Genomic DNA, 15000 nt, shown 5'->3' on the forward strand with positions numbered 1-15000 from the left:
CTTGTTCATTTATGTTGCCATAAATGTCACTTGTCACCCTCTTGTTGTTAATGAATGTCACATCCAGATTCTCGCATAAGCTTACATAATAACAATTGATTTCGTCGATTGACTTGTTTCTGTTCTCATCCCGTGGGACGTAGGTCAGGCCCGACAACGCGATCCGAGAATTCGGCCATCTAGCTTTAAGATTCGTAATACAGCTTTCCATGTTTCTCGTCATCTCGTTAATGTTCAATTTGTCTACATCGTTTGTTCCTGAGTGTATAACGATGAGATCATAGTCGTTTCTGTCCTGCATGTGCTTAATATACTGGTTCATTTCCCTCGTTCCGCCTGTAATAGTTTGTTTGTTTACATACCGATTTGGCATGAACTTGCGTTGTATTCCTCTAAGGATCGAATCACCTAATAACAAAACAGGGCCATTCGAAGAATGGTTATGTTCCTGATTTCGGTTAGATCCTGCTGCAGTATGTTGTTGGATTTGAGGTTGTGTACTTTTAGGAGTGGAGCTTGCAGTAGTTGCTGGCTGATTATCAGACTGGGGGATGACTGGTTGCATGCCTGTAGATGCGAGTTCATCAATCGAACGGTTTTCTTCGGCCAGGGATTCGTATCTGTTCGATGTAACTACAGCGTACGTACGTACCTCTTCTGGATTAGAAGTTTCCGTCCTGCGTGGTGGTGCAGGTTCCTGACTATTTAGTCTTGCTGATGTGGCGCTGGTTTCTTGTAAGTGCTCCAGGAGTGATTGCTCAGATGAGCAAACTTTGGTTTTTATCTGGTCCAGTTGGTGTAAGATGAGCTTAATGGAGTCCTCCGTCGACGATGCCTTGTTCTTCAAGATTTTAAGTTCGGATGACAGTTTCGAATTTAGACTTGCAATCTGCTTGCCTAGCTTTTGTAACTCTGCACCGATTTCAGATCTGACCTCTTCGATTCTTCTTTCGCAGGAAAGTTTGGCTTCCTTTGTTAGATTCTTGCATTTGTGTTCTAAATCCCGCACCTCAATAACGTTCTCGTTTAATGCGACCGAGTTCATCGAGACCTGACTTTCTATTTTGTTGTTAAATTCGCGTTGAGCTTTCATGAAGGCTTCAAACTCTTCGTAACGGTCGTCATGTGCAGATTTCAAACTTAACAATGGATCGGAATCAGCAACTATCACCTCCGTATCTTCTGCGCTAGATTTTGATATCTCTGAGGCAACTTGATCTTGTTCTTTAAATACGCTTCCATTTTTAATAATATCCATAAGCTTGCTTGAGTATTCGTCTCTTAATGGGCCTTGTACTTGTAGCGTTTTCGTACTTGGATAGAAGTTGACCGTTACGGTTTCGAATTTTAAAATCTCGCTGCTTCCTTTAGATTCAACATTTAACAGACTCTCTGTCTTTCCTTCTTCTAATTCAGCTATCCAAAAGTCTTTCAATGCGTTTAGATCACCATTCCATTTGAACTGCTTCTTGTTTGATTTAAAATTTAAATTTCCACAGAGATTCATTAGCGCCGTGCTTGCCGCCATGCTTGCATCGTATCATGCTTCAACCCCCCCCCCCAAAAAAAAACGTATTACATTATGGGATTGTGCAAGTAGTGAATTACTGGTTGTTTACCATTTACCAAAAAAATCTGGAAATTTCGGTTGGAATGTAAATGGTAAGCCTATTTTGGTCTTCCCAAAGGAAGATTTTCTGGATAAAACGGGATTTCTTGAAGGGTAGTCTAAAATTCCCAAAGGGAAAACCTGTTTACCATTTGGATTCCCCATGATTTTTCCTCCCTCCAAACTCTCTCAGTAACCTTGATCAAATTTTGTGAATGGTACACGCCGATCCCAACTGAATTTCCTATTCGGGAGTTTTTGCTTACCATTTGAACAAACCTAGTACCAACCGGTCTCTGCTTGTAAATGGTAAACAACCTTGGATTCCCCCATGATTTTTCCTCCCTCCAGACTCTCTCAGTAACCTTAAACAAATTTTGTGAACGATACGCGCCGATCCCAACTAAATTTCCCACTCGGGAGTTTTTGCTTACCATTTGAACAAACCTAGTACCAGCCGTCCATTACTGAGTTCCATTGACATGACACAAGTAAAGAAAAGAAAACTAGGGTAGTAGAGTGGTGGTGAAACACGAGAGCTCACCTGCTTTTTTTAGCCAAACAGTTCTCCCTATTATACTGAATATCTTAAAGACTCTTTGAAAATCTTTCTATTCAAAGCACTGCTTGTAAAACACTATTTTCAAGTATGTATTTTTTAAATTTTGAATCCCTTTTGGTGTCAAACAGTACACATACTGGATGCATTAATTGTTGTGAGTTAACTAAAACGGAAACCGACTACGCAGAAACTCGCTAACACAGTTACCGGCTAACAGTACTGATCAGCTCAGGGAGACCAAAGCCCGAAATTCCAGCCAAAAATTAAGGCAAAACACGTGTCACCAAGTATAATTTCACTTTAAAGTGGTCCCAAATTATCTCTCGTTGTGTTGCGTACATATTTTGCCGATTTTGGGACCACTTTCCCGTCGCCACATTCTTTACGTTTGTAGCCATAAAACAATAGGCTGATTTAGCAACAGAACGGGAACGTCAGTGGCGACGTCGCGCGCAGCAAAACTACCAATGAGAATTTAGAATAGAGAAGCAAAGAGTGGAGTCTACTCTATTCTGAATTCTCATTGTTATTTTTTCTGCTTGCGCCGTCGCCACTGACGTTCCCGTTCTGTTGCTAAATCAGCCTAATGTCTATTGCTCTTGAAATACTTGCTTTATGCCACGTTTCACACTTTGAAGCACAATTCTCCAGGATAATGCGGATCCAAATCAGTAGAGAGATTATTCTGTTCCTCGAAGAATGCACAAATAGCGCGGCCCGTCGCCATGTTAACATTACTAGGGCCCAGGTCACGTCCGTGACAAAAGGAGACAGTTACTAAGCTCCGTCCAAAAAGTGCCCCAAAAAATGTCTTCGCTGATGACACCACGCGTACAGGGACCTACTCACATTTGCTCGAAGCAAAAGTGCCTAATCAATCCCACTCGAAATGTACTTACGGGACTGTTTACAAGTCAAAACATCCAAGCTGGAAAATACAAAATATTATGATAGTTCCAGAGCATTTATTGCAAAACCTTGAGAAAGAAAATCGCTTAACATCACCTCCGCAACTCACGACCTTTACGCGCTTTTTACATATATCGTTTCAAAACAACCTTTTTTTGGATTAAGGTTATTACTGCTACAATGCGGCGTTTGGTTTTTAGGAGAACTATTTCTCACAAATACAACAAACAAATTCTTATCTGCTGCCTTTCCCTTCGAATCACGAGTACTATGCCATTATTACATACCTGCCAACTCTCCCGCTTTCCCGGGAGTCTCCTAGTTGGTCATCAAATCTCCCAGTCTTCTACCCTGCGAGCAGAGTCTCTTTCGATCTTCATTGATAAGTCGGGAATAGGAAAGAAGACTCTGCTCACGGCCTGCACGTTTCATATCGAGCATGCGTTAACAGTGAATATTGTATTCGATGTCAGTCACACGTGACCAGTGACCACAAAACGAAAACAAACGGTCGGGATATTTTCGAAACAAACAAGACAAACGTTCGAAATTCGACAGTATATTTTTGTGAATAAAGCGTTTCAAAGGTTGTTGTTTGCTCACTACGTCAACGTTGTGAACCGTTTTCAAATACGATATGAAACCAACTAAATACTCCCGTTTCACAATAAAATGGTCTCAAGCGATTCTCAAAATCCGAATTAAGAAAACCTTGAACTACGTTCAAAATCATAATACTCCCGTCTGATTTGAAAACAATATAGAATTATATAGAATGGTCCTTAGTGATTCAGAATTCTGGTTTAAAACCATCGTTGCTAACTATTTTTCAAGCGTTTTCAAATAAAGGTTTGTTAGCGTATGCTATAATTGATAAAATAATCGTGCGTTAAGGAAATAAAATCGTAAACTCGTGTAAAGAAAGGCCACGATTATCGCATTGGATTTAAAACAATAGCGCTGCTATTAAATTATAGTTGAAGCGCGACCAGGCTCAATATTTTGCTCAAAAAGTGTATACATTTTCGCATTAATATATTCGCCGGGTTGCGGCTTCCTCGTTCGCTCGATCAATCGCGCGCTACGCTCTACAGAAGTTAGGAAAAGAAAGAGACTGCTCGCAGTCTACATTCGCCAACCCCGCTTTTTCCTTCATTTAGGTGTTTTCAAAAGGGGTCATTTCATTACATGTCCGCTTCATTAAATTTCCTCTTCATTAGAACTCTTTCGTATGGTCTAGGCGAACGTGACTTACCCCTTATTGGTTCGTATAAATGCATGGAGATGGTTATGAAACTCGACAAGTTCAAAGGGTGCGTTCTTTTTTGGGAAAATCCAAAAACGGATTTGTGATCTCCGATCAATGGATTCTTCAGCGTCAAAAAAACGCAAAATTTGAAAAAGGATTATTTTCCATGACAACGCAAACCAACAAAGCCAGAGTTGCGTGCAATTTGAAAAACAAAAAGAGTCGTGTTTAACTGGTTTGTTTTGGAGAAATTCTTCAATGAAAATGCCACCAGAAAAAAAAAATACCTTAGCGATCGATGAAAGGAGTGGAGAAAAGCATGCGTTCTAAGGTACAAATCGATTACAGAGGGTATTTTTTAGATGTGGGAAAGGTGCTAACAATATTATTGCTGTCAAAAACACTTCTAGTGTAATTTCTGGTGTGAATTTGCAGGAAACCTAACTATTTTCGATCTATTCGTGTCTATGATCGCACGGAAAAATGGCGCGAGAAAAACATTTGGGTTAAACTGTCATGTACGGTAGCTGTTGTGTATCATTTTTCATGGAAAACCGCTTGTCAAAAGTACTTTTTTCAAATCCTTTCCCAAAAAAAACGCTAAAGTGGTGAATCTCAAAAATCCGGATTTAGATTTTATCCGAAGTATCCTCCTCGAGTATGGATTTTGGATTTCCCCCAAAAAACGCAAAATCCGTTTTTGAATTCAAGAATCCTTTTTCGGGTTTTCCCAAAAAAACGCACCCTTAGTTTCATATTTTTGTCTGTATTTTTAGCCTTGACCCTGCACAAAACACACCTTTTTTCGAGAAGATAACCAATCAAATCCTTCGATTAAATTATGCGCAACTAATTTGCAAACCCGTGCGAAGAAAAAACAAAAGATTGTGCAGGGTCACGGTCAATTCAACATCAATTGCGACAACATTGTTCTTGCTTTTGAAGGTTTTAAGGTGTCTTAACAAGTCCCTTGATTAACTGTGATCTAAACGCGGCCCTGCTTCCTATTGGTCTTTCTAAACGTGGTCCTAGTTCATCCGATTGTTGCCAAGCAGTCCAAGACCACCTAGAATAAATGTGTACCAAGTTTCTCTCAGGGAACCGGGGTAGGTCACTCGGACCCCCACACGTTCCCACTTGTAAAATTGGGGTTTGTCAATAAACTTTCATTTTGCGCGATGTTAGCCTGATTTCCGGTTTGCGTGACATTTGCAGCGGACTTCCGGTGCTACGCCCATTTATGGACTCCTGCTGCTCATTAGTATGGACCGCTTCCCACCAAAACAAAATGGCGGATGTTAATGAGGTTCCAGCCTCATTTTCATCAAATCCGCCATTTTTAATAAGGTTCCATTTCTATGGAAACTCTATAATTTCCAATATGCAGATATGCAGCCGTATGTAAGCGAGGAATACTACTTACCACAAACATAAGATCAAATAAGGGATGGACATGAACACTGAATGCTGAAATTTCCACTACCACTGCAATCACTCTGCCTTGCTACAACAGATCACAGCTGTTCATGCTATACTCTTCTTATTATTACAGCATAAGTTATGGCCAACCACGAAAGACCCTTCTGTTAAAAATGTCGCGATCTTGATCAGCACGCCATTTGAACCTATTTTCGCAGTGGAATTTTGTGATTTGGTGACTCCCAACCTCGAACCCACAGTCCTTGAGCTTTTTGGTCAGCAGGTGAGCCCCCGGAGAGACTCTGGGATGATAGATTTAAACATTTTTTTTATTGGACGCTTGCATAACAATAGGGACTTTAAGATAGTGGACAACGGTAGGCTGGGACGGTTGAATGCGTATACCGGAGACTTGGGACGAGTACGGTAGAAAGGCACGAAAATTTTTAACTTAAGATTCAGCCAAAACGACCGTAGGACGGTGGAATAAACATGTCTTTTGAAGAGGAGAGAAATTCTCTTGTAATTTCTTTTGCAGAAGGTTCAATTTCTTATTTTAGACCATGAATACGAATCAGTGAATCCTCTTTATCCTTACTGGGAATTTGAACCATTTTGTTTAGATTCCTTGGATTCTAGCAAGTGTAAATCCGAGTTCAGACTAGAGAAAGACGAGAATTGGTTCATAAACAAAAAATGCGGGTACAATTAGCTCTTTTACCTTTGTTTTCTGCTTTCCTCCTGTGTCATGGTGGATTATGGATAACGCTACTTTGAGAACAAGCAAATTTTGGTTTGAGCCGCCATGTGGCCGAGTGATGTCTATGAATAAATTCAGAGGTTTCGCTAGATTTTTTCGTATCAGCGATGGATAAATCAAGACAAACACAACCAAATGCACATTTAACCCATTGGGTGATCACTTTTCAAGGAATAATAAAGGAAAAGTCTAAAATAGTGCGAATAAGTATGGATGAATTCTTACCGTTTTCACCGTAGATTCCACGACGAGAAACCCGGCGAAAACATACCGTCCTAGAAGCACGACGGTCAAATGTCACGGGCATTTTCGTGACATGGCACTCATCTAACCGTCCCAGTCTACCGTCGTGTACTATCTTAAAGTCCCTAATGACTGTCCGACAGGAAGTCGGTAAGTAATATAACGAAGTACCACAATGGAAGCTCCAAAATATGGAGGGAGATTCGAAATCTAAAACTAGTTTCAGTGCTGTTTGTTGTTTTTTTTTTCCGTCGCTGTCTTCCCCTAACTTAAAGCACCTCGAGACTTAAAGCATCTCTGAAATATATAAACCACAAATAAAATTAATAATTAAACGTCGAGGTTTGAAGTGTCTGCAGCCGCTGTTACACGTTGAAACTTTTGGCTGAAACTTGTGTGCAACGGCGTTGCGAAACATGTTTCAGTAGGCGTTGCACCTCGTAACATGGTCGGTTTCGTGAAACTTTTCGAATTTCCGTTGCGTGACAAGTTTCACGAAAAGTAGAACCGCTTTCTACTTCTGCAACGGTCGCAACGATCGCAGTGGTGACAAAAACAAGAGTTTCACCGTGTAACACCACTTTGTGAAACTGGTCTCCCTCGCTCTTGTCACGCTACGCTGCGTAAGCCAATCAGAAACCGGCTAAGACCATGTAAACAACATTTCGAGACCAGTTTCAACGTTTCCAAACGATTTTCGACCTTTTATGTTACACGGTGCAACACCTGCTGAAGGTTTTTTTTGCAGGGCGCTGCACATAAGTTTCGGCTAAAAGTTTCAACGTGTAACAGCGGCTTTACACGTTGGAACTTTTAGCTGAAACTTGTGTGCTACGGCGCTGCGAAACAAATTCCAGGAGGCATTGCACCGTGTAACATAGTCGGTTTCGCGAAACTTTTTGGAACTTCCGTTGCGAGACAAGTTTCACGAAAAGTAGAACCGCTTTCTACTTCTGCAACGGTCGCAGCAATCGCAGTGGTGATAAAAACAGGAGTTTAACCATGTAACACCACTTCGTGAAACTGGTCTCACTCATAATCAGTCTTGTTAGGCTACGCTGCGTAAGCCAATCAGAAACCGGCTAAGGCCATGTAAACAACATTTCAAGACCAGTTTCAACGTTTCCGAACGAGTTTCGTCCTTTTATGTTACACGGTGCAAAGTCTGCTGAAACTTTTTTTGCAGCGCCGTTGCACATAAGTTTCAGCTAAAAGTTTCAACGTGTAACAGCGGCCTCAAGCGGCTGCTTAACCACTTTCGACTAATAAATAGCAACCGTTTATAGCACGGGAATTTTCCCACGCTGCTCAAAACTGATTCCCGTAACTGTTGCAAACGTACTGTGGGAAAACATTACATCAGTCTCTTTGGGAAGAATTCCGTGGAAAAAGGTCTTGTTGAAGCAATTCAGAATAAAGGAAACATAAAATTGTGGTAGAAGAGGACATTGGTGTCATTTCCACAAAAATTTGTCGATCGTGTTGCTTGCACGATGGTATTCAGTTACGATGGAATCCACGATGAAACACTAAAATACACTTATAAATAAGTGAAAGCGTCATAAGTTTCATCTTCACTCGCTTTTACAGCTACCCCGCGAGCAGTTAGTTTAACCACTGCGAGCTACCGTTAGATTTCCCATCGAGGATGTGCGAACTACGTCATACTCCACGTGATGCGTTTCGTCTTATTTCGTGGAAAAATATGAAATTATTAGACAGCGGGCTCGCCCAAACGCAGCAGCTACGTAGCTGAACGCTTGCGCAGGCACCAAAACAAGTTAATAACTCGTTTTACCAGTTCAAATTAAATTTATTAGTCCTTGGCGCTGGACGGCGGCTCAATCAAAGAAACTAAAGCCCGCCGCACACGGTGCCGGGAAAGAGCTGAGCAAACTGCCTCGCGAGGCGGTTTGCTCAGCCGTTTTCTCACCGTGTGCGGGGAACTTTTGGTGAGAAATTGGCCTCGCGAGGCCGTGAGGAAAAAATCAAACATGTTTGATATTTTTCGCCTCGCGAGGCCAATTCCTCATTGTGTGCGGCCATCGTGAGAATCGAGTTGAGCTTGGTCAATGAAGCATCCAATAAAAATACATGGCATTCTCACGTGACTTCAGTGACGTCGGAATTTCTTCCTCCGACACCATCCTGAACCGCTGGAGTCACGTGAGTATGCCATGTATTTTTATTGGATGCTTGATTAAACCAAGCTCAGCTCGATTCTCACGATGGCCGCACACATTGAGGAATTTGTCTCGCGAGGCCAAAAATATCAAACATGTTTGATTTTATCCTCACGGCCTCGTGAGGCAAATTTCTCACCACAATTTCCCCGCACACGTGAGGAAACGGCTGAGCAAACCGCCTCGCGAGGCAGTTTGCTCAGCTTTTTCCTCAAGTGTGCGGCGGGCTTAATGGTTGCTTGCAGTGGTTTCTCTTTCGGGAAGCGTAGGAAAAAACAACTGCTCACAGGGTATTTTACAGCAAGCCAATGATCATTTCTCCAGTTTCTTTTATGGTGCGTAAAACTAAAGTTTTTGTTTCTCGAACATTTTCAACCCGCCATTTATTTCCTGCTGTTTACTGCTTCTGTTTAAACTTAAGCATGCACAATAAGACCCGAACCACACGTTTTCTGGGAAAATGGAGTCTGTTATCTCTCCGGGTCTCACCCGCTGACCAAAAAGCCTGAGGACGTTGGATACGAGGCTTCCCCGAATCGACCAGATGCAGAGTAGAAGTGTGTCAGCCTTACACGGGAATAAAAAAAGATAATGCTGTGTACGCCAGTTCTACTACAGCTTTACTTAACACTGAAGCACCTTTTGAAAAGATTTCAACCTCACAGAGCTGTAGGAACTGTCTTCTGGTTGTGAGTATACCAACATATCTGCCACTCCTTGGCGGATTTATGTGACACACAAGTGATGCTTCCAGGTCAAATGAAGCATCCCATTGCGCACAAACTGTATTATTTGTTACATTGAAGCTGTCGCCTGCAATTCAAGTGAAAAAAGCCCCTTTATTTTTGTTTTTCTGGGTTAATTTGGTGAACTAGCAAGCTGTAGTTTTGAAAATTAGCCCTTTGTCAAAGTGAGTACAGGCTAAACTTAAAATGCCACTGTGACCAAAAAATCAATTCTTATTCTTCTTTGGGTTTTAAAACTATGTAAACTAAACGCTAAGGGAACAAGTTTTAAGCCTTGATTTAAAAACGGCACCTGTTTATTTGAACTGGAATTTTCCTTTTTAATGATCCGCCATTACTAATTTTAAGATCTGAGCTGGATCGAGGAAAACATGACGTCAAAGGCTCACTAGTTTAAGAATACAATGCGTGTGTACACTGCAGAATTAATATGCAGCACTGGACTTTTGGGCTTTCAGATTTTTATACTCACCTTTTGCATATATAATAGGCGGCATTCACACGCTGAAATTTTAGGCTGGTGAGCCTTAGACGTCTCTTTTGCCTGGATCCAACCCTCTGAGGTCTAATCGGTCAGTTTTAAACGTGAGTAACGGCGGACCGTGAAATCCAAAACTTACACTCAAAGTAAACGGCCTTTGGATAAAAGTCAAAGCTCAAAAGTTTGCCAGTTAGGTGTTAGGCAAACACACTTTTAAAATCTGAAGAAAAAGAGGAAGGGATTTTTTTTTTTTTTGAATCACAGGGGCACTTTAATAAATTTTATACGTAATTAATCAAGAAGTTCGATGTTTTCAAAGGTTAAATTTAAACCATAAAAGTTAATAGGTATTTTGCTGTCAAATTAAAAATTAGTCATAGTTGAAGTAAAAAGCGATCATTGACCTAAAGATGGACCGTGGAGCTCGAGTGAAATGAAGGTGAAATTCGCTATACACAAATCTATAGTTTAACGCCACGGAATGACTACAGTTGGTTTGGGTCAAGCCTACATATCGTTTGAAAAGGAAAATACTAGTAACTAGTAACCTGTCCGAGTATGGGCAACGGGACTACCGCTAATGCAAAAATGTGCACATAGTTAATAGCTTTGAAAAGTAGCTTCACCTTGCTATTAAATTACTACCGATACTTTCCGTAGTGAGGTCAAGAAACTAAGTTTGCTGGACACGCAAGACAACATGACACCAAATTATCCTATTTTCACCAACTGCACAATCCAGTGTAAATGCTGTTTTGAATGTAAATGTTGTTTTGAAACGCCCAAACTCAGCAAGCCGTTGAGTCAAAAAGAATATTTTTTTTTACAGAACTTGTCACTTCTTTTATAGATTGAAGACATATTTTTTTCCGCTTTGTTTTTATCGATAGTCAGGAGATCAAACGTTATGGGCATTTTTTCAGACCAATTCCAGTGCACTTGTTTTTCAAGGTGGTGTGTTTTCAATTAGCCAATAAAATGTTTACTTGCTTCTATTTCCCATGATAAGAATTATGAATTTGATCACTGAAGCGGCTTTTCGTGTTGATATGTTATAAAATAATTGGTTCATGTCTTTAGCTGTGCATATACTCAAATATTAAGTTCTGGATGCACTTTAATCTCGTTCCCAGAGTCACCGTTCCCTTGACCAGCGGTCGGAAAAGAGAGACTCTGGTCAAATCCAAAAGAGGCCATATTTGATTGGCTGTTGAAAAACGGTTTCATTTCCTGCAATTTACAAATTCTAAACTAAAAAATTATGCTTTCTTCCGGATTTTTATCTATACGAGGTCGAAGTTAATCTAGAAATAAATCTTTTTACTACTTACCAGTTCCGTAACGTTTTTGTTTTTGAAAATACAGCATTCTGAATTTCCTAGTTGTCACTTGTGACACCAGATGCTGAAATTTGTTTTGATTGAAAAATTTTGAAAAAGTGTAAGAATTTCCCAATGGATAATTATGCGGCTAGCCTTACATACGTATGTTTCATCCCTGCCAAGGGACTCATCAGAGACCTTTCGGCTAACTCGTCAAACATCGCGTTTGAGGTCTCGCTAGCATCAAATGATGGTGATAATCTGGAATCTGGCCTTATATCACATAAGGATTCCCAGATTGCCACCATCATTTTGATCCTTGCGGGACTTCAAACGCCATGTTTGACGAGTTAGCCAAAAGGTTTCTGATGAGTCCCTTGGCAGGGATAAAACATACGTATGTAAGGCTAGCCACATAATTATCCATTGAAAAAATTGCTCCCGTTATTATTTCTTCTCCACAGTTTAAACATTTCGAGTGTATTACGAGATGTGTTTATACTCATATGTACTGTCTCGCGAGTGAAAAATAAGCGCTTTCGTGGCAAGGTAAACTTCAGATGTGTTCGTTGATTTCTAACCGTTCCCCTCACGCACGCGCAGTTATTTAAGCGGAACCAGAGTTTTCTGGTTCCGGTTTAGGATTATTCCAGAGCCTCACGCGCCCGTTCCGCTGGACAAAGGTAACGGAGGCTCTGGGAACGAGATTGGATGCACTTGGGAAGTTCGGAATGCACTCAAGATACTAGAGTTGCCCTCGGCAATCGCTTCGAGCAACTCTTAAGCCTCTATCGTGCTCTCATTACTTCCACAACTCAATATACGCACACTAACCATGAACCAATTCTTAATTGGAGCACACAAAAAGCTTTTGAAATCTGTAAATCTTTACAGTAAATAACAAAACATTTAACTTATGATTCTCTTGGAGTCAAGCTTGAAAAGTCTCTTGTTCTTAAATTTATGGCTCAGTTCACTATGTTTCAAAAGCAGATTTCTGGAAGTGTTTCTCTCACCCAATGTTATATTGTAGACTTGAGTCCTTGTAGCATTTGACCCGTCAGACGAGGGCGAATTCCCAATAACGATGCGAACTTCAAAGACCTGGACAGGACTGCTCAAATCCACTCGCCACCAGCTTGGATTATCTTTTAAAGTACGTGAGCAGTGTCCATTCTTAAATTCCTGGTCAGGATTCCCATCAACTGCTTTGTCTGATGTGCCATTAGAGTATTGGTCACTGTAGATGGAGGATTGGGTCGTGCTCTTCCCCACCACAATGTTCTCTACGTTAGGAATTCGAACAGAATCATGTTATCAGCCCATCATAATCAACATAGTCATCATCATTATCGTTATCGTTATAGCGATCATCATCAATACCATGAAGACACGTAAATAATTAAAAGTAAGGAAGGTTAACCAGAGTCCATCTCGGCTACTTAAAGAGGGAGCCGATGTTCTTGCTACCCCCTACTCCATAATCTTTAATTTGACTATTCAACAAACTGTGATCCCTGCAGCATGGTAGAAAAGTAAAGGTGACCCTTTTTACAAGTCACGTGCAAAAGACGATCCCAAAAATTACCGCCCCGTATCCGGACCAACTGTGTTATCTTAATCCACAAGCAACTCGCAGGTGACCTTGACGAACACAAGCTTGTCTGCAAGTCACAGTCCTGGTTTGGAAGAAAGCACTCAACCATGAACTATGTGTGCAAAAAGGGGGTAAGAAGAGTTATTATTATGGGTCGCATTAGAGGTTTCGTCATAAAAAGAGATATCTACACTTGCTTAAAACACAATAGTTCATCCATTATTATCACATGGAGTAATCTGTTACAACAAGACCAGGATGGACCACAGCACCTACAACATGGATCTGCTTTGATAATTACGTGCTGCATGCGCTTCTCGGAAGCAACAGATGTCTTTCCTTTTTTTGACGAAATTCATTACTTCCTAGCTATTTCTCACCGTATTTTATAATGTTTTCTGACAGTTCTTTTTTATTTTTTAAAAGTATTAGTATGCTAAATTTAACCAATCATAATGCAAGCCCCATGGCCATGAGTAACTGAAAAATGTTACATATAATATAGCTTACACTATCAACTGGCCAATGCCCCTCTGCATAATAACGACATTCACTATAAATCCTTTACGACTTTCTCGCAATTCAAAATACAGTTGTTGTTGTTGTTGTTGTTATTATCAAATTAACAGAACCGAAAAGAAGCAACCCAACTTTCTCCTTCTCTGAGAGACGATTCCATCTGGAAGGAACAATTCGAGCAGCGGAGGCCAGAAAGTTAGTTCTCAGGGCAGAATTTAGAGCACAATGAAGAAAAAAAGTGACTTATATCTTCAATACTTTGTCCACACAAGCAGACAGGAGAAAACTTTACCGCAATTCTATATGAGTAATAGTTCAAGGCACAAGCGTCCAAACGCATACATGTATGAATGGACAGCTCCCTCTTAAATGTTCCTATACTGTCGCGTGACCTAAGTTGAGCATTAATATTGTTCCATTCTTTGGTTGTTGATGGAGAAGAGGATAGTTTGAAACGTTCTGTACGAGCTGGAAAGATAGTGAAATTCAGAGCACACCTTAAGGAAAGTTGAGTTCGCTCGCAAACTCTTGTAGGCAATAGGAGTGAGATTATGAACAATCTTGTAATAAAGTAATGATTTGTAAATCAAACGCCTAACCCTCTTGTGCCTTTCACAACATCTGTTACAATTTTACTAGGTTCATATTGGACAAATTCGATAAGGTCGCTCTAAAGTCCTAGCCAAAGTATAGAACAAAGTTGGAGTCAACACTACAACTTTGTTCGATCCGACATTGTTCGACTGAATGAACGAAATGATATATGAAATGAATCATATACTGAAATGCGGATATGAAATCAAGTAAAGCTATAATCCTCGCTGTTGTGGACGCAATTTTAGCAATTGAAGAGAAGCCTGAAAATTTCAGGACTTCAACGGGGTTTGAACCCGTGACCTCGCGATACCGGTGCGACGCTATCGCAACTGTTTGACCGCCCATGTTGGAAGATGTTCGTCCGACACTTTTTGTTTGATCAAGGGTTGGATAGAGTTTGCTTTGATCAAACAGTACGCCCAACAATTCTGCTCGACGCAACAATGTTGCAGTGTTTTGCCGCTCTTCCAATAAAGTTGTCCTGAATCAAGTCACGTCCGCGCTCCTTGCGAATCAGGAATCGCTATCTCATTTTCAAGTCTTCTAGCATCATTCGCAACAAAGATAGCGGACAAAAATGGTCATTGACAGCCAGAAACCTTAAACAGTGAGAATCAAGTAAGGCCATGTCTGAGGGACACTTTTAGCCCCCTTTATCATGATCTCTCTCTATGGAGAGCCTTTAAAATTTTTGCAAATTGATCTGTTCTCATTCTCATCATCTCCTCAGCGCGGATCTTGCAGTGAAAATACCTTTTTCTAGACGTTATCTTAATCGTTCTTTTTTTTTTGGTCGTCTGAATC

The 15000-nt window shown here is 40.7% G+C and overlaps 1 protein-coding gene across 1 annotated transcript in view; it reads right to left on the reverse strand.

Annotated features, from left to right (window-relative positions):
* LOC137974729 (uncharacterized) overlaps positions 1–15000 on the reverse strand; it is a 203157-nt gene that overhangs the window by 114387 nt on the left and 73770 nt on the right. Inside the window, exons 4-5 of the mRNA XM_068821678.1 lie at positions 12500–12769; positions 9574–9747 (exon numbers count right to left, since the gene is read on the reverse strand). Coding sequence (XP_068677779.1) covers positions 9574–9747; positions 12500–12769 — 444 coding nt within the window. The remainder of the gene's footprint in view (positions 1–9573; positions 9748–12499; positions 12770–15000) is intronic.

Source organism: Montipora foliosa, chromosome 11, assembly GCF_036669935.1.
Source record: "Montipora foliosa isolate CH-2021 chromosome 11, ASM3666993v2, whole genome shotgun sequence".
Taxonomy (NCBI): domain Eukaryota; kingdom Metazoa; phylum Cnidaria; class Anthozoa; order Scleractinia; family Acroporidae; genus Montipora; species Montipora foliosa.